The following is a 27,652-nucleotide window of genomic DNA, read 5'->3' as shown; positions in this document are numbered from 1 at the left end:
AAAAATGGTTTAAATAATAAAATTGACTTGCCTCTTGGTATCATTATACCCTCTTTCTCAGATCAGCGATTTTATTAATGGATAATGCTGATAAAGATTTATTTTTATGGGATTTTTTATGGCTTTTAAATATCATATGCAAGTTTTCAGCTCTTTGGCTCCTTGCAGTGCTGATTAGGATGGTCTCTTTTTTTTCTTTCTTCCCCCTGTTTCCAAAGCAACCATGAAGTAAAATAGAAAAACACACAGAGCTGAAGACATAAATTTTTAAGAAATAATTCTGACACGCAATTTTGAAACCCCTTTTCAGGTCAGTGTCATTTTTGTAATTGATGTTACCAGTTCTATTTTTCTTTGTATTTTCCCCTTAATAAACAATCCAAATATACTTCAAGCACTCCTCTCACAAAAGGCAATTTGAAAATATGTCAAGCAGCTTGATTTGGGAGTTTTTCCAGGATTTAGAGAGCTTACACATTTTACTGATTGGTACACATTTTTTTAAACCTACTCAACATAAACCCAATTCAGGTGCCAAGAATAGTAATAGGAAGCGTATACTTACATTTCAACTCCAGTTTGATGAAGTCAGTGTTCCCCAGATTCTCAAGAAACACCCCATCTGAGGCCGACGTTTTGAAGTAGAAAGAGATGTCTGCACTGGTTTCCCCTTGGAAGGTGGAGAAGTGGAGGTAAGATGATGAAGTAACGAAAGAAGCTGCGTTCCAGTAATTCCCTGCAGAGGATAGACAGGAAAGACAAGTTTCAGTGCTCCCCTGAGGCTGTTGGAAAAGGTGAAGATTTTAATGTCCATATATGCTACAGTGCTGTCTATGCTGAAGAAAGAACCCCAAGAATCAAGCAAGAACCTTGACGCTTGCTACCTAATTTTTTGTTTTTCTGGGCATGGTGTTCAGATTTCAGAAAATAGAGCATGTTAATGGTAAATTTATTCCCAAGCTCTGAATTTATCATATCCAGTCATACTCAAATGTGTTGTTATTATATGTTTAGTATAGTAACACTGAACTCATGGGAGATCAGAGACGGGCAAAACACTAATTTGGTGACTGCCTCAGTTCAGGCACGTGTTTTGCTTTCATATTTTGCTTCACGTGTGGCTTACCTATCTTCAAAATTATTCTACACAGCTACACCCCCTCCTTCTGAAAATGTAGCCATGTCTATTAGAAGTCTATTAATATATATCACAGGAAAAATCCAGTAAATGAAGCTAAGCAATACAGACGCAATTAACATATGCACCTAATAGTCCCCTAGTACTTTCTCCCTGGAGAAATATAATAATTAATAACATCCATGAACTATTACTGTACTTTAGCTACAATGACAGTCAAATTCAGTGCAAGGTAGCATTACCATGCAAAAATAAGTCATAAGATAAAAGAGCAGGTAAGATTCTCTTAATAAGAAGACCATAAGATTCATAAGAGAAGGCTTTGGGGTGACCTAATTGCTGCCTTCCAGTACCTGAAGAGGTACAAGAAAGGTGAAAAGGGACTTCTTATAAGGGCATTCAGTAACAGGACAAGGAGGAATGGCTTCAAACTGATAGTAGGTTTAGATTAGATATTAGAAAGAAATTCTTTACTGTGAGGGTGGTGAGGCACTGGAACAGGTTGCCCAGAGAAGCCATGTATGCCCCATCCCTGGAAGTGTTCAAGGACAGGCTGAATGGGGTTCTGAGCAACCTGGTCTAGTGGAAGGTGTCCCTGTCCACAGCAGGGATGTTGGAACTAGATGATCTTTAAGGTCTCTTCCAACCCAGGCCATGCTATAATGATTCTATGACGAAGATATAGGTGATACAGTAAGCCAATGAGAGACTGAAACAGCTCATTCTAGTTTCATTACAATGCTTATGTATCCAATTTCAGAAATTTGTTAGAATATCACTCATTATGTCACCACATCTGAGTCCTTCATACTCCAGCTAATAAACACAATAATAAACTACTTTCCATTTCAGTCAAAAGTCCCAGATGTTGGTTATCCATTGTTTGATTACTAAAGTAGGTGATAAGGTTATTATTTGTCTGGTTAGCACTGGATGAGTATGAATAAGGATGGCTGAAGCTTCAGAAGCTCAACTATGCTCATATATTACACTACTGGCCCACACCCACATCAGATGTTTTATTATTTGTGTAATTATTAATTTCTATTAAAATTTAAATTGAACATCTTTCCGTATAAATACATGCATACTCTTGCTTTCCATAGTACCATTCCATACCCTCCATTTAATTCTGCCTCTCTCAAGGATGCAGAGTATTTGGAAAAAGAAGCCACTTTCCATTTACTTCAATGCATCCCAGGAGGAAAGTTGTAATTGAGATTTTGTGTGTGTATATGTATAAACACATGTAAACAGTGAAAATGGGAAGAAATGGGCATTGATAAAACAGATATGGGTTTGTAAATTAACCAGTTAGGCTAGATCAGATCGTTTTCAACATGTATTACTATTTACCCTACTTATACAAACCAGTAATTTCCAGGTTGAATGTTACTAAAGATTTCTATAGAAATGTCAATAATATCTTCATATCATAAACCTGCCTGGGCAAGAAATACCTGCTCATTATTTGCAAGGTTGTTCTCGAAAACATACCTAGTGCTAAAGCAGCACAGATAAAAAAGGTCTCAAATTTTATTTTCATTCATGGTCTCAGGTCTCTTTATCTCTCACTTTTGAAAGAGCTCCCTCAAATATTAGGGCTGCTTATAGTCTAGATGCATGAGTGCTTTGTCAATAATCTCTTAATACAGGGTCCAGATGGACTTTGTATATGCTTTTCTACTTGCAGATGTACCTGGATATCTCCATTTTCTTTTCCTGGGAGCTACAGATATGATAGCTGCTGGCAGACCCTCAAGAAAGATTTTATTCCACGTGCTGAATAAACTCACATGACACAAGTGGGACTCAGACAAAAAGTCAGGAATACATTAATACAATCTCTGTTCAGGAGCTAATTTAGCTGCCCTGAATAACCTTGTAGAAATGCTTGCATGTCTTTGTAACTTAAATTAGTATTTTAGATCTCTTGCTTTACATTCCCTGAATATTACCAAATTTATTAGCTTAAAAAATGAAGAACACGTGACTAGTAAAATTGCTGTGAGTGTGAGAGCTACAAAATTCAAGTACTATTGCAGACAAATCTCTCTTCAGTGAGAAAGGCTTCCCAGCCACTTCGCTTCACCAAATGAGACCAATACAGTATATTATTATGATTAATATTGCAATAAAGTAAATAAGAGTAGGAGCTGCTATATGAAACAGCTATACATTTTTCAGTATTATATTTTTATCCTTTTAATTATCTTGAAAACCTGAAACCATGAAATGCAATTTGACATAGACTTGGTCTGCAATGCTGGGACAGTCTGAGTTAAATCCTTAACTGTGAGAGCGCATAACCAAAGTGCTGGTTTGGTTTTACAGGGAAGTAATTTTCAGCTGTATGTGACCAGTCAGACATTTCAGAGTTTTTAGTATTGGTGTTGTTTGTGGGTTTATCCAGCAGAGTCCAGCCCCAAGGCTAAGACTTCAAACCTTTACAGCATGCTTGCAAGAAGGACTGCTGCTACTGGGTGTGACTGCAGGGTCAGACAGGCAGGTGGGTTTAGATGGAACCTTCATCACCTTCTTATTGAAACAAAATGAAGCTATTTTTATTTAGAGCTACATCCATCCTGCTGAAGAGGTCCATCTCAAAGGATTTTACATTTAATTCAAAATGGTATGATTTGACTTTGCAGAAATCCTTGGCTGCAAATGTTATTGGTGAGAGGATAAATACAAACAATGCAGAGAGAATGGGAGAATCTGCACCTTGAGAGACACATTTTCAAAGACTATTCATGAGAAATTCCTATAAAGATAAAATCATGTTTTTGCACTCTAGTATACATTCATCCCAAAGCACTTTCAGGGGAAAAAGACTTTTTATTAAGAGTACAATAGAAATGCTTTGCTCAACATAAATAATGATATTTATCATAAAATGATATCTTTTGATATCATTGAAAGGGGGTCCCTAAGGAAATACTGTATAAAAATCCACTTTACACACATTATTACAGTTTCTTGCTAGGAACTTTTATCAGTCACTATGCCTCAAAATTTCTTTGGTACATTGTCACAATTCTTTCCTCAAGCGGTTTGAACGTATTGATCCTACAGGCATTTTTCTCCCACTCTAGGCTGACAAGCTGTAGATGGAGAAAACTGGGACTGGAACTTAAAACACAGAGTGGAGGTATTGCAGGAGGAATATCAGACTAAGAGAAGGTAGGAAAGGGATTTTATTTAGAACGAACTCTATAAATGGTAAGTTTTTAATTTATAAAAATACCAGAGTCTAAGCAGGATTTTTATTGTATTATCTGAAATACATTATAATTTTACTTTCTTCTATGTAATCTCAGCTCTAATTCTGTAATGAAGGCCATGTTTTAAACCTGCTTAGTTTCTAAATTTGATTTAAACCAATTAAACAGGTACAGAGCATGCTGCTGTCGTGGAAGCACAAATACAAATCAATCAAGGCACCAGACAAGCCTTTTAAGTTGTTTGCAACTCAAGATAAATGTGGAGATCCCCAAGACATGGCTGTGTTTCTCATAAAATTGCATGTTTCTTGGTGATGGCCTTAGGACACAGGGCACGCGCAGGCAGGCAAGGGAATTGCTGACCACAGCACCAGAGGAAACTGTCCTGGATGTTTGCCTGGATCCAAGCAGGAATCAGAGCCATAGTTGAGAGAGGTGCTTCAGTGCACCAAGTAACACTGTAATTCTGTTTTCAATTTGTGTCAAGGTTGCTCACAGCTCTGCTTCTCTGCTCTGAAAATTAAAATCCAGCTGGTTAAGGTCCTGCAAAACACTCTTACTGCTTTCTCATTAGTTTTGCTAACCCTGAGTTACAGTGTTCTTTGTAAATTATATGGTACAAAGTGTCTCTTCTACTGGTCCATAAAGATTCAGCCTCTGACAGAAGGCTGCGCTATAATTAGAAAGGTATAATTTTAACAAGAACAGGGATAGTCTGTAGCCACAAGAAACCACCCCTACCGCAAAAAGTAATGAGAAGGGACATCTGAAATCTCAGATAAAAAGCTGAACTAAGACTTGAAGATTTTTCCCATGAAGTCCCACCTCAGCGAGAAGGAAGGAGACCCATAATACTTACAGGGACAAACACACATTGTCCTGAGTTATGCAACATGGACAGGTATCTTTTAATGTCTGGCAGCTCTGTAACTTGAAAACAGAGTCACTGGCCTTATAGTAATCAGCCTTTCAGCTTCTTCCTTGCAATATTTTTGTTCAGAGCTCCCTTGCTGGCTCCCATCAATATCTTCTTTCTTAGCATGATTGAAATTCATGCTTTAACACCATCAATTTCACTTTTACATTTAAACCCCATTGAAATGGATAATGGCAATACCAGAACTGTAAAAGACATCAGTGCTTTTAGCCCTGCTAGGCAATCGCACTAGAGAATGAATGCTGCAGTGTCAGGCAGCTCTTATGTATTACAGTAGACCAAAAACCTCCAGGGCCCTCATCTGCAGCAAAACAGATTTTCTATCAAAACCATTATGTGAATAAAATGTAAGAATAGTTTTCTATTTCAGAGAAGATGGATGTGTGAATGGAAAACTGTTCTGGCACAAAGTAATGGATTGAGATTATCCATACAATTATGCTCAACAGATCAAGTTGGCGGGGCTTTTTTCCTTTCTTCTTTTTCCATTCTGAGAGAGGAACATATGCATGCATACAGAGCAGTTTGGGTATCAGTACAGCAACAATCACACCTTTGACTCAAGTCTTCAGATCCATTCAGAGTGGAACTGGCTGTAATGAAAACCAAATTTGCTGTTGGACTTTCTATTTGAAAAGTCAAAGAAAATTGGCAGTGTTTCTTGCACTGAGTTGTACTTTATTGTGAAAGATGTAACCATGACCTCAAAGCAGGGCAGGCACTTTTCTGTCATCAGTGCTAATGTTAGCGGAGCTGAGATCACAGCTTCAGTCTGAGCAGGAGGGAGGGGGGCGTTGGGGACAGGAGAGCAAGGATGCCAAGTCGTCAGCATTCTCTCCTTTGCTGGGAGGACTACAGTGCCAGTGGCTTCCTCCTGACTGAAAGATCTGCTTGGTGTAATTTTTCATTGTCCTATCATGCTTTTAAACCTTTGTTTTTCTCTGGTCTGCAACTCCATGCCACATCTACTATATGTTTTATTATACTACTTTTACTATATTTCATGCACATATAATTTACTATATATCGTAATTTTTGCATATCTTTGATTATTTTGGTACCCCTAGAATCAGTTTTGACTAGCTCCAGTCCTGAATTTATTTGCTTGTTGGTGAGTTGTTTAGAGCTCTGGGGTCCCCTGTATCAGTCAGTGTCTTGTATCCTCCCATGCCTGTATCCCTCTGCCCAGAATCCCATGTTCCCCGCTTTCAGGACTGCTGAACAACTGCCAGTTGTGCATTTCTCTGCACAGCACCATTATTGTTATTGGTCCTGCACTTGGGCCACAACAACCCCATGCATTGCTGCAGGCTGGGGGAATGCAGCTGGAAAGCTGCTCAGGAGAAAGGGATTGGGGGTGCTGGTTGACAGATGGATGGATATGAGCCAGCAGTGCTCCTGGGTGGCCAAGGGCATCTTGGCCTGCATCAAGAATAGTGCGGCCAGTAGGAGCAGGGAAGAGATTGTCTCGCTGTATTCAGCACTGGGGAGGTTGCACCTCAAGTACTGTGTCCATCTCTATGTCACTCACTTCAAAAAGGACATTGAGGCGCTGGAGCACATCTAAAGAGGGCAATGAAAGTGGGGAAGGGTCTAGAAAACGTGTCTTATGAGGAGCCGCTGCAGGAAGTGGGGTTGTTTAGCCTGGAGAAAAGGAGGGTCAGGTGCCTGAAAGGAGTTGTAGTGGAGTAGGGGTCAGCCTCTTCTGCCATGTCTCAAGTAAAAGAGTGAGAGGAAATGGCATTAAGTTTTGCCAGGGGAGATTACGATTGACTCTTACAGAAGGTGTCTGGATGTGGCACTTAGGGATATGATTTAGGCGATTTAAGCAATTATGGTGGTGCTGGGTTGACAGTTGGACTAGGTGGTCTTGAAGGCCTCTTCCAACCATGATGATTCTGTGATTATGTTAGTTATCAATACCTCATTCCACGTAAAGTAACTACTTTTTATTAATATCTGTATAAAATGGGACTGTACCATAAGAAGATAAGCAAAAGTAAAATGAACTAGGCATGGTACTCCTGCCATTAAAAAAAAAAAGGTGTTTCATCTAAACAAAGTTTGAGGAAGGGCTCAAAATAGTCCAAGCCTGACAAGTCTGTGGCCTTGCATACTCCCTACAATACCCAAAGACTAACTAGAGATAGCAATAGTGTATTTCTTGGGCTACGGGTTAACAATTTATCAACTTCACAGCAGAATATCACTTGAAAAGAAGCATGGAATTTGCTACTTTATTTAAAATTAAGATGGTAGTGTCCTGATTTACTCAATCCAAACCTGAATCAAGAAAAGTAAACTAGAAGGAGTTGCTACACATGCTGTTGCCTTAATAGCAGAAAAGTCTTTTGACAACACGCAGGAAAAATAATCCCCAAGTGAACAGATGGAGAGTGTATTAGCACTGTATAACAGCAAACTGACTTACCCCCTTTCAGGCTAAATAAAAATATAGGCTAGATTTCAATTTCCAAGCTAAAACTAGCTGTGTATCTTTCAACAAAGTAACAAATGGCTCAAAGTCCAGAACAAAACCTGCTGAGAATATCAATACATATAGAGATGAGCTCAGAGTTAACAAAACAGAAAAGTTAGCTCTGCAGTGGTTACTGTCACATTAAAGACAATTCAGATTTTGAAGGATAAATTCTAGGTTGTAGAATTATTTTTTTTACATTGACTTTTTATACCTTGACTTTTTTTCTGCACTGACCATCTAGTCCAACTGCCTGACCACTTTAGAGCTGATCAAAAGTTAAAGCATGGCTTTAAGAACATTGTCCTTAAACACTCTCTTAAACACTGACAGGCACAGGGCATCAACCACCTCTCCAGGAAGCCAGTTCCAGGGTTTGACCACCTTCCCAGAAAAAAAATGTCCCCATGTCAAATATGAACCTTCCCTGATGGATGCAGCTTTTAGCCATTCCCATGGGTCCTAGCACTGGTTACCAGGCAGAAGAGCTCACCACCTCCCTCTGCACTTCCCCTCCCCAGGAAGATGTAGGAAACAGTGAGGTCGCCCCTTGGCCTGCTTCTCTTCAAACTACACAAACCCAGTGCCCTCAGCCACTACCCAGAGGACATTCCTGCCAGCCCCTTCCCCAGCTTTGGTGCCTTCCTCAGAACACATTCAAGAACCTTCACATCCCTCTTCAATGGCAGGATCCAAAACTTCACACGGTATTTGAGACCAACAATGCTGGATACAGCTGCCAGGGCACACACTGCTGACTCCTGTTGAACCAGCACCTCCAGAACCCTCTCTGCCGGGCTGCTCTCCAGGCACTTCACTCCCAGTTTTGTGCCTGACGTTGCTACATGGTGCAGAATCTGGCATTTTGACTTATTAAATTTCATCCCATTAATCAAAGCCTAATGATCCATTCTCTCAGATTTCTCTGCAAGGGCTCTTGTCCCTCAAGAGAGTCAACAGCACCTCCCAGTTTGGTTTAATCAGCAAACTTGCTGATGGTGCATTCAACTACTGCATCCAGATTGTTGATAAATATATAACCCCTTCAATTTCTATACTACAACTGAAACTCAAAGTAATTCGTAATTCTGTGAGGCTTCTCTTCTGGAAGTTCATTGCATGCACCTTCTCTGAAAGTGAGATCCTGAAAAAGGTTAACTGTTTACTCATTTGGGTGGTGACCTTCCACTGATGCCCTTGCCTCCTCCGGTTATGGGAAGGTTGTTCGGTCTTCACTTATAGACCTTTGCCACCTCTCCTTCTGCATGCCTGCCACTGCTATGACAATAGTTGACCTCATTACAGAACTTAGCATATTTTCATATGAGTCCCAGGTCTAAAGCCCCAAACTCATTTATGCATAACAAGATCCTGAGGAGAAGGTGAGTGTATTTAAAGAATTACAAATGCAGGCAAGCCTTAAATTACTTATTTAGAAATTAAAGAGTTTCATCCCTATTTGGAATAAACTTGAGTATTCTGGTCGGCAATGAAGGACATAAAACAACTTACATTAACATTGCAGTAAGATGGATAGCAGTTTATCAGCTGCCATTATAAATTATCTGTTTTCATAAAGATTCTCAAGTGACATAACACTTACAAGACACTGATCAATGGATATAAACACAGATGCTAAAGTTTGCTTTACTCTGCCAGTCACTATATTTGCTGAGTGAGGGAAAAGTGCAATCACATTTATCAGTGAAATGTTGGAGTCAATAAAACAGATTCAGTGATGCAGAAAAGTTTCCAGCACCTGCTGTGTTTCCTGAAATCATCTTTGGAAGACCATTTTTCAAAACTCTTGTCTCCTGGTCACAATGCCTAATCACAATACATACCCTGTCACTGCTGGCATCATTACTTTCATCCATCTAAAGAGTGAAAGGTCCTGATCTGGCTTGGTTTACAACCTGGAGCTGTGTAATGTGCTGATGGAGCTCTAATGATGCATGTAACCTGGTGTCCTTTCAGGGGAATTTTGTTAAACAATAAGTGACCTGTAAACACGAGCTTGATCACCACTGTGCCACAGTCAAGGCAGTATGTAGGAACCCTGCCATGATGCCCGAATGGTAAACATTAAATACAGGAGCTTGCTGCTGTCCACAAACCATGTTACTGTGAGGATCTGATTCTCTATTGTCTTGTACATTTTGGTGGGTGTTTGTAGCTGTGCAAAACAATTGTAAAGCTTTCCATTCCCATCTGGTAATGCTACGTAACCACTGTATGCTCAGCATGTGTCTGTGGAACATGGAAGGCAAAGACACAAGGACAATAATGAAAAAAACAATGAACTTTTAAAAGAATTCAGTTCCCCTGTGGTACTAAATCTATTCCCTCTGCTGTGGAGGTGAACTGCAGGAAATTGTAGCTCTTTGCTCCCTAGATCCTTGGCTTAGTATGTGGACAATGAGATGCAGCTCTAGAGTTCTGTAGAGTCAGAGCCATTGCATTGGCCCAACACCATGTGGACAACATGATCCAATATCCATTTCTTCTTCTGCCATTGCCATTTGCTCTTCCTGGCACGATGTTTTAAAAGAAGCATATGCTGGGTACCTTCACACAGCTCTCCCCCTCTACATTTTCTCATTTTGTCTGCTTAGAGAGATATTTCTCTTCCTATTTGTGGCTCTAAAATCACTTGTCTTTGGCTATGGATCTAGACTCAGTGTCCTGGATCTTTGGTCACCTCATGTGTGTTCTCCTAGACGAGCTCCACGTTCACAATGGAAAATGTTCTTCAGAATTAAAATGTAAGATGCAATTTAATTTCGATGTAGTACATTAAATGTTCTTCATGCCATTGATTCCAGAATTACCTGTTATTCACAGAGATCATGAAATTATTTTGCTTGATCTGCTACTACTGGATGGATTTCAGAGACTTCTGAACTAAAGCTGAGAATATTTAACTCACAAGATATGACTAGGTCCTTTGTTGAATCATAGTCTTCTGAACTTTGATGAAACTTAGAGCTAAAACAATTTGCTTGAAGTATTAATTTAATTCAGCAGGTGCATTAAAACAAAGTTATGCTGTTCTACTGCTTATTTGTAGAACTATACTTTCAATGACTCTTTTGTTCATGTCCCAATTCCCAGTTTCACAGAACTTAATAATTACTTCAGATATACGTCAAACCTACAGTTGAGTAAAACTATCTTCATTCTTATGGTGCCACTCCAGTTTTATGTCACTGTAACATCATTCTAAGTCCAACTTCCCATAATATATTTTTTTCGGCAGGGAGTTTTTATGGATCATTGCTACTTATGCTCAATTGCGAGCATTTGCAAAGAATTTGAATTCTAGAGATGGATATTCTGTTCTGAATTCAAATAGCTAAAAGCTCAACATCCCCGTGGCCTCCCGGTCCTACACTTCTCTAGGAACTGAGAAGAACCACTGGAGTCCATGTTATGGTACCATTCCAGCCCAGACGCTGGTGCTTTGGCTAGAACATCTGATCTATTGTGTGCTGTGGCCCTGGAAATGCTGCTTGATATGCCTGTGTTGATAAAGACTTTCCCCCTTCTGTCTTTGAAAAAAAAGTCTTTGAAAAGTAATTTTACAGTTCATTTCTATATCATCTATGGCAGAGAAACTTTTCACATGACTGCATTTGAGCATTTATTCCACTCCCTGCCTGTTCCTTATCTTTAAAATAACTCATTAAGACTATCACTATGCCCAAATATCTTCCTGTGGTCTTACTATCTCAGCAGGGTTCTAAATCCAAGAATACAAAGAAAGAATACCTAAAAAATTTAAATTTAAAAATAAAAGTTTTTTAGCCTTAACATTACCGCTAGAGCCACTGTTAATATTGTGATCAGAGAGTGCAGTTACCTGGGCAAAGGTGGGATCCCTGTAGAAAGGTGAATTTACTGTAGGGCATACAGCTCTCCCTCTTCTAACAGGCATTGGCTACTCACACTTCAAATTCCATACAGGTGATGCAAGCAAATATATGTAGTGTAATAGCAAAGCCAAACCAGAACAATAATGAAAACTTTTTAGACTAAATAGGTTGTCATATGGAGGGAGAAGAGATCTATTGAACTCCTGTTAGTGAACTTCTCTTAGTGGTAATGGCACTGAGACCAAGAATCTTAAATCTATATATATGTTAAAATGTCTTTATTTGAATTTAATGACTACTAAACCAATCAGAGTTTACAGATATATGAGAAAAACTTATACCTTGCATGTCCCAATAAAAAAATACCGGCTTGACCATCCAAAAAATATCTAGCACAAATAACCCATGCTAAAGTTTTAACTTCCCTAGAGACTACCTTTCAACCTCAACTATTCTGTCAAAGCATGAACAATATTTCTGGCTTGAATAAAAATGACAAGAAAAATCAATTTAATTCAAAAATTGAAATGGAATTAATATTTTGGAGGTGAAATGGTCTGTGGAAGCAAAAAACAACTCTGCATCTACAGGAGATCTGATTCTGACCTCTTGCACGTCACTTAGACATAGCTGTACTGTTCATGGCGTTACACTCAATTTACACAAATCTGAGAACATTTACTCAGTGTTTACTTCCCAAATCTTTTCCATCTCAGCCAAAAGACTATGTAATGAAAGAGAAAAGGGTGTGAAAAAATGTCTCATAAAGAATCAAAGTTCTTTCTTTCTCTGCCTGCTTCCTTCCTTCCTTCCTGCCTTCCTTCCTGCTTTCCTGTCTGCCTGCCTTCCTTCCTACCTTTCTGCCTTCCTTCCTACCTTACTGCCTTCCTGCCTTCCTGCCTGCCTTCATGCCTTCCTTCCTGCCTCCCTCCTTCTTTTTCTGGGCTTCCCCATCCTAAATATCTCTCTCCTAAACAGTCATCCAGAAATTTGGACTTGTAAAGAATGTTTCAGCTGGCTTATAACAACAAAAGATTGTAGATAAAAACTGCATTTTGACATTTTACCAAGCATGGCACTGAGTGGGAAAAGCATGCACATCTAAAACTAGACTTTCAGAACACAAAAGGAACTCCTTGTAGTGAAGATTTTTATCTGAAATGGAAGGTGACTTGGGGTAAAGGCACTGTGCCATAATTTACTTATTCTAAATTCAATTCCCTGGTTCTGAAATTCTTAGCATATATGACCCTGGCCAAGTTGTTTACGGCTTATGGCTCCGGAATCCAAGATCTCTGAGGTGAAGAAAATACCACTTTTCTCTCTTTATAAAGTCTTTTTGAATCTTGATCTTGTAGGACTGTCAGCATTTGCAGCAAACTGTGGTTACAGTCTTAGGCTGCAAGAGGCAGCTTTTCTTCTTGAAACAGGATACTGAACTTGGCCAGAATTTGAACACACTTCTGTGATACAAGAGTTGACAATATTTTTCCACAAATTTACTTATTTCTTTTCACATTATCCAAATGCATTGGTGTTGTATGAAGTCATTAAATGAGTGTCAAAATATTTTGAAAATAGATAACACAATGTGGCAACATTATTTATAGATAAAAATATATACATGCATAAGTATTAGATCTAACAACACTTAAAAAGCAAAGATGACAAATATTTTACTATTTATTAAAAGCAAATATTTTTTCACAGTGTTTTTTAACCTTGAATGACTGTAATTATCTCATGATGACCAAGATACCCATAATGTTGCATTACTTGCTATAACATTTCTTTCCAATATAAATATAAATAAATGTAATAAGGTTCTTTGATTGTTAATGATTGCTGGTGATTTTTACTCAGACTTTGCTTGAACCTCAAAAGCACTGTATCACTTGTGCTATCATGCAGCCCAAAGCAGAAGGCTCCTTAGGACTCCTTTTGTAAGAAAAATAAAAAAAATATGACTTGGCAGATCTAAACTTTTTGAAAGGGAACATCACAGTCATGCTTACTATCACAGCTACTAGATCAGGCATTTGGTGTTGGGAAAGAGTTCAGGCTAAATTAAAGAATAGGAGCTGTGGTCTGTATTTGGTCTAAATAAGAAACTGCTTACAAGCTGTGAAGAGTTTGGGCTGCTGACACCAGAGGTGTACTTCACTTTGATCTGCAAAGTCTTTCTTCTTCTGAAAGAGGGAAGAGCTGTACTCTGATGCTCAACTTTACAGTTTGGTTCTTCAGGAAAAGATAGTCTTTTTGCACAGCAATCTTGAGTCTCAAATGGAGAGGAAGGGCACAAATGGTCCAAAAGATACTTGTATTGATCAACCGAGATATCGAATATATATTTAAAAGGCAATCTTGGAGGAAAAATGTGCCTGCACAGAAACTGATATGAATTGGGATCTGATTTAGGGAAACCACCTAATCTCACAGGCATTTGTTGCCGCATGACAACCTCTGTTCTTGAAGGAAATTCTCCCAAGGACAAAAATGAATGTGTCTTTTGTCTAAGGAAACATTGACATGAGTCAAGAAATGCCTGGGAACAAAACCAGAGTGAACCCTGGAGATGGATGCACTCAAGCTTGTGCAGGCATACCCAGGTCACTGAAGCATGGACATCTCTCCAGGACTGAGGTGAAGGGCTAGGGAGCTGAGAGCAGAAGCTGGCCAGCACAATCTTCCCACAGCCAGCACTAAGACAGGCTCGCTGCTTTGCTCTGTGTTCTTGTCATTTACTGTATGGGCTTGGCTGGAGTTCCTTCATGTAGATAGCGCTGCACTGCACCTTGTAAACTTAACAAATGCCTGTACTAATTACCTCGACTGAAGCTTGATCCTCTAAGTGGGGCTGCTCTGGCTTGGATTCAGCCTTCATGTAAGTCACTACAATGAAAACTAATCTTAGTCCTCCCTTTTCAGACTATAAACAGGAAGTCTGTAACCAGCAGTGCATGTTTCCGGTGTAGCCATCCCTAACAGACAGAACAGCTGGTAAACTAGGCTCCTGACAGTGAATCTTTGTGATAACAACTCTCTGCTAAGTGATGCTGGGTCACCTTCTCAGCCACCTTACAATATTTGCTTAAGAACACATGAACAGAGCACTTGGCTTCAACCACCACTAGCTCTGATTTGTGGGTACTTAAGCTGGTCTGCTGTTGTCTTGGGTTTATAGCTATTTGTTTCTGAATTTGTTTAGTATCCTTTGGGAGCTTGAAGTACAAATAAATACAGGTTAAAATAGGAAATTTGATTAGGAAGAACCAAATGGAACCCTGTTTTTACAATGAAGGCAAAAATGGCACTTGTGTTTATTATGCTATTTCAGTGTAAGTGAAGAACTTATATACATATTATTATATACATATATATATATGTCAGTATATATATACATATATATTCATATTATATATATACATAGTATATAGTATAATAAATATATACATATTGTATATATACATATATGGCAGTATTTGTATTTCCAGGCTCTTACTGTTTTTCTCCAGAAACTTTTATATTTTTTCAGTGACGGTGCAGACAAATAATGGAGTGTCACATAAAGATAGCCATTCTCCCCCCACATTCCCTCTTCTTCCTCCCTCCTTACTTCTCAATCGCTCCCCCAAAAAACACCCCAAACAAGCAAAACAGGAAGAATAAAAAGAGTACTTATTAATGATAGATTCAAATTCGATTTTTTTCTGGGAATTTGAATGAAAGCCAGTGAAGGGTTAGCAAAAAGGAATCTCAGAGCCTGGTCACTGCTGAGCTTACCTTGTCATTTCTGATTTCATTACTGAGTTTCTAGCAGAACAGTTGAACCTGCAAAATGTTCTTTCTCTCCCAAGTGCTGAGCACGGTAAGCCAGCTGCTGTGAGTGCTGAGGCAATGAGGGCTGGGGAATAGGGTGGCAGCAAAGTGGATTACTCCAGCTGCATCTAAAAATGTATTAATTCTGCAGAGAGAGAGCAACAGGTCCTGCTTCAGAAAAGGGCTGATTAGCTTTTCCAAAAAAAAGGGTCATGGCTCAGTGAAAGGTTCAAATGCTCATATGGAGAAAAGAAACATCATCTTCATATGAGTAGCATAAGGACATTTCTGTCTATAAATATTTATTGAGAAAGGTACACAAATAGCAGGGATTGAAATCGTATTTTGCAGATTAAACCTGGCCTGTCAGTTTTTTTTTCTGTTGTCCGTTTGTTTTTTCCTGGGTTTGCTGGGGGTTTTTGTGTGCTTTTTTTTCTCTGTGTTGGATGTGTTGTTTGCTTTTATTTTTTTTTAGTTGGTTGGGTTTTTTTCCCCCCATCTGATGAGTAATTATGCAATTTCTTTGGCTTACACTTATGATAGTACTGGTTATGCTTTTACTGAGAAAAATAAGACTTATTTTGCAAGTACATGTCTGCACTATGTCCATTGAGAGACACTTTGATGCTAAGGCAAGTTCTTCAGTTTCAAAGGCAGTTGATAATGCTTGCCCCATCAGAGGACAGAAGAACTTAGAAGCATCATAACCAGGTTTAGCACTATTTACAGTTTCACTGACTCCACAACAGTATTAGCAGCCTCTCCCTTCAGGGAATGGAAAGCTACAGGTTAGCAAATCAGTACTTTTCTGTTCTATTCTATTCTATTCTATTCTATTCTAATTCTTTCTTCAAATAACTGAAAGAGCTAACAACCCCTAAGTCAAAGGATAAATCTAGGAAAAAGATGATTATTTGCAAAGTTATTTGGGTTTTCTTCCCCTTTCAAAGCCATATGGTAATCAAAAATCTAGCCTTCATCTTCAGAAGCTTCTAGCTTAGCATTTTTCCTCTTCTGTTACCACTTTTAAGATTTGAAAATTAATATCAGTGGGAATTTTTTATGTCTTCACCCTCCTTGTCCCCCATCCCACCCCCCGTCTCATCCACAGATCGGTGTCTCTTGGCTAGAGAAAGAATGAAACAAACTTTAATCAGATGATTATTTATCTGCAGACTACTGCAGTTTGGTAATCAAACTCATCTTACTCCTGTGTCATCACTTAAATAAAATGCTTTACAAAAATACAGAATGATAGGAGAATTGTGTGCCAGATTTTACTTTTAAGGGAAGACGGATTCCTTCTTTACTGAGGTGAACCAGTATTTCATAGCATGAAGACTACTTTTAAAAATGGATAGGACATATTCTGCTACTAATTATAGATGCAAATCAGGAAATGGTCTACTGACCTTAATAGCTTTTAGTCCTTCTACAACTTGAATATGCCACTGCTCTAAAATCTCTTATGCTTATCCAACTTAATGTTATAAGAAATTTTATCTGATAGTATGACAATTGAAGAGAAAGACAGTTTGAATTAAAAGCCTGGGGAAAAACCTGCACCCACACAAAGCTTTTTAAAGCTCTGTATAGATTTTCTTCTTAAGCTTTAAAATAACTTGGCAACCATGGCTTTTCCTCCCGGATGTAAACCTAATGCCCAGTTTTTTGTATGTCTTAACTCCTGTAAGTATTTCTACTGAGCAGCTTTAGCAGACCAGCCTCTCAAAGCAAAAGATTAAACCTTTTCTCCTGTTCCCAACAGTTTTAGTCCTGAGGAAAACACAAATCAAAATGACTGAAAAGGAAACATGATGAGTCATATCTACTCATGGAGGGTAATAACCAAGTATAGAAAACTTAAGATATTGACATGATCTGATCTGTTTGAAGGTGGCTTAAACACAGGTTTCTGCACAGAAAGGATCCAGACTTCAAACAATTGTGCTGGGCTTGCTGCCAGGAAGCCTCATAACTGAGTGCTGCTATCAGCCCTTTCAGAAAGGAAAAGCAGAAATAAAAAGACAGAAAGGAAAAGTTCTTGGCCTTCTAATAAGTTTGGCATGTTAACATGCTTGTCAGAGAGGTACCCACTCCAAATACTGAATTTTGCCTTTATGGACAGAAGGACTCTGGCCTTAGTTCCTTGTGGGACTTAAACATAGGCCTGTCTGAAGGTAAACACTACTAATCAAGTGTGTCAGCATTTTGATAGGTTGTGCCTTCTGCAAAAAGGCTAAGGAAGAGAAGCTAGTACCTTCCCTAAATGCCATTATCCATTTGAGCCTCATATAGGGCCTGTCAAATACCAAGAAGAGGGACAGAAAAAGAGAAAAGCTCAGGAACAGTTAGCCCAGAGCAATAAAAAAAATGGGCTGAACAAAAATCCAGGCAGAAAACCGTAGCTTTTGTGAGGAGAATAATTCACATAAACAAGACTAGTTCTAAAGCAAAAGTGGTGGCCCTCGGTCTTGTTACTTTTTGTTTCTCCCCTTCTTGTTTAAAGTCTATCTTGTTATGAAGCTTTCTCTTGTCCAAGCTTCTTCATCACATACAGTAACTCCATGTCTTGTGTGTTCATCTACCATTACATCAGTTCCCTCAGCATGGACATCCCAGGAAGTGTGAAAACAGCATTTTGATAGAAATTTGTGTCAGAAAGAGTGTTTGTATCAGAAATAGTGTGACCAGAAGGACTAAGAAAGTGATCACACCCCTGTACTCAGCACTGGTGAGGCTGCACCTCGAATCCTGTGTTCAGTTTTGGGCTCCTCACTACGGCAAAGACATTGAGGTGCTGGAATGTGTCCAGAGAAGGACAACAGAGCTGGTAGAGGGTCTAGAGCACAAGTCTGATGAGGACCAGCTGAGGGAGATGGGGATTTTTAGTCTGGAGAAAAGGAGGCTCAGGGGGACATGGTCAATCCTTTTTCTTCAGCCTCAGTGATGGTAATTTACACCCTCAAAAGCTGCCACAGTACAGAAACACTAGAAATACTTTAGCTTTTCTTGGGGTCTAAAATTAAATTTAAAAAAAAAGTAAAAGAAACTTTACTTAGATATTGAATAGCAAAGTGTTGGAAACCAATGCTTTGCAATGGCATTTGTCTGGTATTTGTGCTGTCTATAGTGTTTTCTGTTACAGGCCTGAAATTTTCTGTTGCAATTGTATATAAAAGTACTTCTCTCTGCATTACCTACACTGTTGCCTCTGTGCCTATTTCTCTGATGTCTATCGCACAAAAAGTTGGAACATTGATCCACAGAGCAAGTGAGTTAACTTAGGAAAGTTAATTTAGGCCTTCACCTTATACCCTGCTATAGTCATGGCTGTGAGACCTTGAAAACCTGTTCAGAGTTTTCAGGAATGTATCCTCATCAAGTCTCTCCTTTCCATGCCATGTTCATTGCAATTTCACACTGGAAGGGATAATGATGCACAAGTGCCACTCTAGTGACCAAAGTGATATGGAAGACACAATTTAATCCATATTTGGCTTTTCAAAAGAGTTGAAGAAACACCATTTGGCACTTCTGAGGCCAAATTTGGTATGTGCAGCCACAGCTTTGTAGCTAGTTCTCTGTAAGTGTTTGCAATAAATAATCCAATTTTAATTAACATGGGATATAATAACTCTTATGAAGTCTAAATTGAATGCATGTTAGGGAACTTAAATTTGTAGTATTGCCCAATACAAACCTCTAGAAGTGGCAGCTTCAATCCCATTACTCCAAGTTTTATCACTATGTTAAAAATGACCTCCTAAATTACTCTCCTGGGTAATGTGTAATGCCATAAAAATTAAACACCAATTTATTACTTAAATAAAAGGCATCAGAGATTGTCAGGGTGTTAAACATGAGGGCTGGCTTGTTTTGCAAACCATATTTTATGGCAGACCCAGCTGGTACTCTTTAAATGGAGCTCAAATAAACAACCTTTTTTCTAAATGAAGGCAAACAAAAACCAGGATGGGCCACAGGCTCTGAGTATAGGATTTCAAACTTATTTTCCAACACGGATCACGTGGTAGTGGAGTGACTATATCTATCACTGCCACTGGCTACTGAAAATATCATATCTTCAGTAAATAAACCCATTATTTATATATATCACCTCCTGGGACCAGAGGTTTAAGAAAACTCCCTGTCTTCAGTGTTATTGTTTTCAGTTTGCAGGCTGCTGTTCTTTATCACTGCTGCTTTGTGCCAGCTTTGCTAGCCAGATATGAGACTGATAATACCCTTTCTAAAGATTCAATTGCAACTTTTCCATTGACATAAAATGAAGCACAAGCAGGAATGACACCACTTTCTTTTTGATGGCTGTTTTATTTCATTTCCTCCTCCTAGATTTTGTGCAGAACTGTGGCAGATCAAGCATCTATCTTCCCTTAACTCTGTGTTTCAGCAGGAAGAATAAAGCATACAATACATAGTATTGCTGCAAAATATGCATTTTTCCCTAAGTGCAGGCAGTTAATAGTGATAATGAACAATTAGCTTGGTTTTCAAGAGGATTAGAAGGGCGAGGTAGGTGACTGCAGACACGCCTCAGTGCTGAGTTTTTATTTTCTCTTATGATCGCTCAACTTAGCATCTTGCAGAATCCTAGTTTTCCTCCTCTGGCACACATCTGGGTGCCTGAGCAATGCCGTCTCTTTAAAAAAACCCAGCAGATGGCAGCAGGGTACAAGCTTTTGGGAAAAGGAGAAGCAGGCGACAGAAGTTTTACCTTTGTATCTAAGGAAGTGTAACAAATAGTTTAGCTTTTTTACATTTTTTTTTTTTTTACGCCACTCCCTTCCCGCCCCCGTGTGCAGAGCAGAAGGATGCGTAATTTACTTCCCTCTCGGTGTTTCAAGTATCCTGCATTTCCAGTTACTCAGGGGCTGTATGTGCCCTTCTTGCTTTGCAGTTGCCATGTTGGTCTTGCCTAAGGAGGGCGGCAAAGAAGAGCCAGGTGGCTTCTCAAGGAGACTCAGCCTTGTCTCCCTGCTGCTTTCTTTGGAGCAGTTCTCCCTTTGAAACACTGCCTGCAGTACAGCCTCGTGTCCCTCTGCAGCGTGTTTTCATCCTTCCCGAGTCCCTGTCACCCTTTGGAGAATGGAAATTACCAGTTTGTCTGTGCACTTTAGAAATGAAATCCTGCACTCCTCGGTGCTGGCAGCCAGGCAGTAGCTGCCCGCCAGTCTTTTAAAGAAAAGAGCTGTTCCTAAAAACTACTAGCTGTGTGTTTTGGAGCTGAGGAATTGGGCACAGTGAGTTCAAAGCCTGCTGAGATGTCTGTTGTGACTGTCCAGACACTAATCACCAGAAAGCTTCACTCCTCACCCATGATATCGATGGGTAATCGTGTGGCACTTACAATTGACAGGTTGCAGTGAACAAATAAAGGCAGAGGGTCTGACCTACAGCGCAGGGTGAGAGCTGCTCTGCCATCATCTCCGGACACTTCTTGCTCTGCCAGTGATACATCCTGACTGTCCACATCCCAGCCTCTGACACAGTGCCCCATGTCAGTGCTGGGACTCAGTACTCCTTCTCCACTCTTTCTTCAATATTTGCTTTCGCTCTGCCTTCCTGGTGGCTTTCAACAGCTTTGTCTTGGACCACTTTGTAACTTCACTGCAATATAGACTGGCTGCAACCCCTGAAAAGCACTCATGCTTGCTGCCCCACAATAACCACAAACCCCAGTAAAACAAGAGAGTTTCTGCTTCTTTTGTAAAATGCACAGATTTGTTTCATAAGCAAGGAGAAAAGGATCACTGTGCAAAAGAAGAATAAGGTCAGCGGCAGGTGAATAGGAGACAGCTGGAGGGGAAAGAGGCTGACTGGAGCAGCAGGTGGTATACTCCAACAGCCTGCTCTCTTTCAGGAGCAGAAGGAAGAGCTCCAGGCAGACTTCGGCTCTCAAATCCATATTCTGTTTTCTGGGCTTCTCCACTGGTAGCACAGAAATATCCTGTCTGGAGGATGTCTCTGCATGAGTCAGCATGAATAGAAGGGATTTCTGTCCCTGGGTGCATGATGTGCCAGTCAGGTTCTGTGTGTCAGGCTGATGTGGGAGCAAGAGAATTGTAAATTGTACCTGACATAGCATTTCCTCAGACAATATGAACTGGAAGACTGAAGCTCAAGATGTGTGTATGGACCACAAGAAGCATTCAAAGATGAAATACAGCATTATCACTCGATAGAAGTTGTTTTTTTTTCTGTAAATCTCGGTTTCTTAATACCAACCACAAATGGAATAAAAACCAGCCTTTACATTTTTTATCACAACAATGGTCTACATGACTTTTCTGCACTACATTCATTAATTTCCACATTTCTTTAGTAGCCTCCATGTTCTATGCAACTCCTTTTCAGTATTTCCCTAGAGGCAAAAATGCAGTATAGCAACCACTTCCAGGAGAAAAGCTCCAGTCTTTGGAAGGCATTCAGCTGTACATCTTCTTAGCTGTGCTGGACACAGGACACCAAATGTCCCAGAGAGACTCAAGGACATGAAAAGGGACAGTTCATCCCACTTTTGCAGATACTCTTGAATATCCTTGATGACTTTCCTTCTTTCTCAACTCTGGAGATACGTACATATGCAACAAAGACCAAAAGCAGGAGCAAGAAAGGTATGAATCAAATGTCTGATGTTTTTATCATTGATGATTTCAAATTGATAGTGACTGCTTGAAAAGTTTTCTATAAATAGAAGTTTGCAATGAATAAGAAAAAACAGTCTCTCAGTCATGCTACATTGAAATTTTTCATACACACCCGGCATATTCATCACTTTCAAAGATGTGTACTATACACCGCTTCTCTATGAACAGGGGGATCAAGAATAAAATCATCAAACCTACAAGCCTGAATATGTTTCCCTAATTCCTATTGTTGGATATTTATGGAAGTAGCCAATTAGATAAAAATTAATTAAGTGGTTGAAAATACTCCTGAAGAGCAGGTTTAGTAGTCTGGTTTTCCTGGATTTCAATTCCAGTAAACTTGATAAGTTTCTGTCATGTTTTGTTTTGTTTTAACATGCTGAATTCAGATGAGAATTACATTTACAAATACTAAGAAGCAAAACATTTGCACCTCAGAAAGAGATGCATGGAGACATCTTAACGATCCACACATCCACAAAACATCTGAAAATTGTTCCTTCCAAAATGTGCAGAGTGGCTTGCAATGGCAGGAGGAGTTGGTTTTTATTACTAGCTTTGCTCACGGACAATGGCTTCAGTGTACAGAAGGATATTTCTTCAGCAGAAAGCTTTCTGAATATCAACAGCACTGAGACAAGGGTTACCAATTTCCCAACAGAAACACAGTTCTGCTAATTCTAACCAAATATCCATAATGATCAAAATTGGGAAAGAGAGCATTTTGGATTAGTAAATGAAAGCCATTATTAATACCTACAACCTTGTAGTCTGCATTTCCTGACCATCCTTAATGTGAGAAGAGCAGCCCCACTGTGTGTTGGTAATTATGAGCAAATCAGCACACATTTACAGTCTTATAAATACCACAGAAAGCATCTGCACCATTCAAATAATGCTTAAATTAGGGAATCAGCAAGCCAACTCATTTTATTGTAATGAGAGGGCAGAAGAAAAAATCTGGATAGATTTTTAGAGAGCTTTCAGGGTGAAAGAAAGCCACAGTCTACAGAAATAAATATTCATGTGAATTTACAAGCACAAGACAAAAATATCCCTCTACATTGTAAATTGGACAAGAAAATCTATGCTATCTGTATTTTCCTGATAGGGTTATAGTAAATGTTTCACATCCATATTTTGTTCTTTATCTGCAACAAAGCTTTGTGATGTCGTCCACTAGTAGCTGATGGTATTTGAATACATGGAAACCAAACGGTGCAAAAAAAAGAGCATATGGAGACAAATACTGCATTGTAATATGTGCATCACAGTGGTGGAGAAATATGGAGCAGTATCAAAACTATCTCAGTAAAGTAAGCTTTTTCCTCAATGGCTACCCTAATTTTGTTATTATTTTTTGATTCACAACTGTCAGAGTGAAGTGTTAGTTACAGAAAACCCTACACCTATTTTGAGAACACCTGTTATATTTCCAATCATCGATTTTTAATGAAAGAAATCTCCCTTGTAATTATTCTGCCTCTTATTCAAACATCTTTGGATTAAACCAGCATCAGGTGGCAGAGAAGGCAGAATTCTCTCAGTCCAGAAAAGTACTTAGAGAGTGAGGCACTAAATTCCTATGTAAGCACTTCAGATCTTTTTCATTTCACTGAAATACTCTAAATCAGAGCTCTGCCCACTGCTCCCGCTAGATAAGAACCCATGAATTGCTACTAATTTGGATGGACGAGTCCTTAAACAGGAATAAATCACTCAAACCCCTCTGTGAATGTGAGCCCATGGAGCAGGATATGGGGGTCTTAGAAAGTTGGTGCATTGACAAGGAAAGTGTGCAGGCCCTGTTGAATGCAGGGTACCAATACGGGAGCTGTGTGGCTCCTTGTCTGCTCTCCTGTCATTTTCTTCCCCTACCAGCAGCAAGCTCCCAGCTGCAGGCAGTATTATCTGTTCCTCAAAATCTCTCCTGGTGTGTCTGTTTCACCAGCTTCATATCATGTTCTCCCTTGACTGATTTCTTGTCATTTACACATTGCTTTCAAGCTCTCTTTTCCAGCACCTGATCTTTGTTTTTAAAAACAAGAGACCTCTTGTTCACAGACCATATGTTGTCTGCGATCATTAGCCAGTTCTGGGAGTGCAGCCAGGAAGGCAGTCATGGGACAAGGAGTGATGGGCTCGCAGGAAATGTCCCTTTCTCCCATCCCTGTACGCACCCCAGCAAAAAGGGAGCATCAATATCTGAGCTGGAGGAAAGAAGCAAGGAAGGAGGGAGGGAGAATGAACAGCTTACACAAACTTTGAAGCTGGTAGGAGAAGAATGTGTTTCATATCAGCCTTTTCAGGAGCTGACCATCATCTTAATGGTGAGTTTTACTACACTGGACCGAGTAATTTCCAGCTCAGATTGTTGATTTTTCCCTGACCACCTATTTTCCTGATGTTATTTTCCAGACTATATTGAATTCTAAGCCTATTTTCATTTCTTCATTTCCTTTTACTCCCAACATTATCAACCTTACATGCTCTCTGCCTGACCTCTTTAGAAAGTCAGGGAGCACAGAGTCTCCCATTTTTCCTAAGACTGTCCCTAACCAGTCAGTTATCAAAAGCGAGCTCACCAAACATGAACATTTACAAGACTGACACATTTACAATAAGGGTAAAAATGAATAATAGGGGGAAAGTAATTTGAGTTAGAGACATTTAAAAGGAAGGCAGTTAAAGACATTTAATTACTTCTTTATTGTCTATATTAACATGGTGGCAATGGTTTCAGCCTATTTTTCTTGAGCTGAGAGATAGTTTGTTATAGGCTGTCTCCATGAATATCTCCAGCATGCAAATAGAATGCCTTGTAACTGCAAAAGGCAATTACTCTTATAGCATATGCATAATGAAATCTGACTGGATTATCTTTTTGTCCTTAATAAAAACAGTTTACATTTTTGCAATTTGTGATGCAGTTTTTTTGCTTTAAGATATGTATTTGCATGGTGCTCTTTTCTTAAGAGAGGGAGGAAGAAAAGAGAAGTAATACAGGTCAAGTAGCCCCCCAAATATATGTGTATTCAGGATGGAATGATGGAATTGCTAATTAAGCTGAAGACAAAAAGGAAGGAAGCTTTTATACAAGGACATGCCTTCCTCTCTAAATCAAAGAGGAGACAACTGAGGAAGTGGGCAGCTTCAGACATTTTGGGCTAGTGACAGCTGTCCCCAGGGAACAGAGCTAGACAGGCTGAAGCAACACCCAGCACTTGTGCCTACGGTTTAATGGATGGGACTGCCCACCAGAAACATGGTCTGAGCCTGAGAGCTTCACTGTCCTGTGCTGATGTCCTGGGAGATTACGGAGGATCAATGCAGTTCCCAATACAGTCAATGGGTGGTAGAAAAAGATACTAAAATTTGTAAGTGCATAAGCATATCTATCCACCTGAGCTTCCAGTGACTTACCTTTTTCATAGAACCATAGAAGAGACTTCCAAGATCATCAAGTCCAACTTTTGACCTAATATTACCATGCCCACTAAACTGTATCGCAAAGTGCCACATCCACTTGTTTTTTGAACATTTCCAGGGATGGTGACTCCATCGTTTCCCTTTCATCAAGACATACTCTAATGCTACTGAGACTCTTTTACTGAATATTGTATATAAGTAAGATTGTGATATTGAATGTGGTTCAGCAACTCTTGTGTACTGTAGTCTAATAGTGTGGACTTCGGAGAATCCTAGAATTGTCTGGGTTGGAAGAAACCTTAAAGATCATCTAGTTCCAAACTCCCTGCCATGGGCAGGGATACCTGCCACTTGACCAGGCTGCTCAGAGCAACCTGGCATTGAACACTTTCCAGGGATGGGGTATTCACAGATTCTCTAGGCAACTAGTTCCAGTGTCTCACCACCCTCACAGAAAAGAAATTCTTCCTTATGTCACATCTAAATCTACCCTCTTTCAGATTAAAACTGCCCCTTGTCCTATCACTATAGGCCTTGGTAAAAATTCTCCCTCCTGCTTTCTTATAAGGCCCCTTTATATATTTAAGAGTTGCGGTCAGGTCTCCCTAAAGCCTTCTCCAGATTGAACAATCCCAACTCTCCCAGCCTGCCTTCAGAGGGGAGGTGTTCTTGTCCGCTGACCATTTCCGTGACCCTTCTCTAGACCCACTCCAACAGGCTCATGTCTTTTCTTATGCTGGGGACCTGCATGCGGCACTGGATGCAGCACTGGATGCAGCACTTCAGGCGGGATATCAGGAGAGCAGAGAGGCAAAATTGTCTTCTCAACCTGCTGACCACACTGCTTTTTATGCAGGCTGAGATGTGATTGGCTTTCTGGGCTGCAAGCACCAACTTACAGAACAAGTTTTTAGGAAGTTTAATGGGAGTGCTGAACATTCAGACAGGGTAGTTGATTCAGCTCAACATGAATAATACCTGGGCATCTCTGAACAGATGTGAACATGTTAGTTGAAATAATGCATTTTTGTTTGGTCATAAAGAATTACAAGTATTCAGATAACCCATTTAATTTAGGTAATCAGCAAACTGTCTTTATATGCATGGTTTTAAAAAGATGGATAGATGATGGTTTAGCAAAAAACTTTAATCAGCTAATGCTCATTGTTCTACTGAGTCACATTGAGCTCTGTTTCAGTATGTCAGAATGATGGAAGATGCAGCCCGTCAAGCTGCCAAAAACATGAAGTGTGGAATATAAATAGATGTTTTTAGTGTCACAGGTGCTGCTGAATTGTCTGGAGACATATTATTCAAATTTGCAGGTAATACTCCATCCACAGAACACAGTGATCATATTCGCTGTTGTTTCTTGAAAGCACTGTCCTGGAAATCATTAACAAAACTAGTTTCTCATGGGGAACAGCAAGGTTGTGCAATCTGCGGTCTCTTTCAAGCCTGCCTATATAACCCCCTGTAACCAAAAGAAGAGTTTCATGCTATTAGATTATTCTTGGTACATTGCATGCTTTTACTTTTTCTAGTGATGAGCCCTCTCAGGCAGAAGAGATTATTTATTCTGGGTCACATATATATATATATATATATATTTGCACCATTGTGGTACTTCTTTGCTCAAGTGTGATACAAAAGCATGGGTTGGGATACTGCAAGCCAAAGAATAAATTGTGAGTGCAGCAAAAAAAATATTGCTACAAAGAAATTATTATACTCTGGATTTCTTCAGTTTCCAGGTCCTGAAGTGTCTCCTTCAAAACATGCTGGCCACATGGGAAGGTCTAATGTAGCCCCGGTCATTCCTGGAAAAGTTCTCTTCAGGTTGAAGCAGATTCTGGTCTTCGCAAACACATCTGCACTTCTTTGAAAATCCTCCATGAAGTGCTAGGATTGCTGGGCTTTTTTCCACTTCCAGGTTCTTCTCCACTCTAGAAACTAGGCAATACATGGTTGTCACCCCAGGTTTAAGTCTTCAACGCACTTCCTGAGAGTCACAGCACAGAGTTTTAATAGAGATCTTAAGTCTAATGGCTCCCATTTAAGTTGATTAAGCATTGTCACC

The 27,652-nt window shown here is 39.6% G+C and overlaps 1 protein-coding gene across 1 annotated transcript in view; it reads right to left on the bottom strand.

The window, feature by feature from the left end:
- The window catches only part of CNTNAP2 (contactin associated protein 2), a 1,035,266-nt gene that overhangs the window by 112,533 nt on the left and 895,081 nt on the right, over positions 1-27,652 (bottom strand). The window contains exon 16 of the mRNA XM_042044203.1: positions 566-736. Within this exon, the coding sequence (XP_041900137.1) occupies positions 566-736 (171 nt within the window). The remainder of the gene's footprint in view (positions 1-565; positions 737-27,652) is intronic.

This window comes from Corvus kubaryi, unplaced genomic scaffold, assembly GCF_017639235.1.
Source record: "Corvus kubaryi isolate FWS band 111438036 unplaced genomic scaffold, C.kubaryi_AGA036_p1.0 37398, whole genome shotgun sequence".
Classification (NCBI taxonomy): domain Eukaryota; kingdom Metazoa; phylum Chordata; class Aves; order Passeriformes; family Corvidae; genus Corvus; species Corvus kubaryi.
This window is presented reverse-complemented; position numbering and strand designations above follow the sequence as displayed.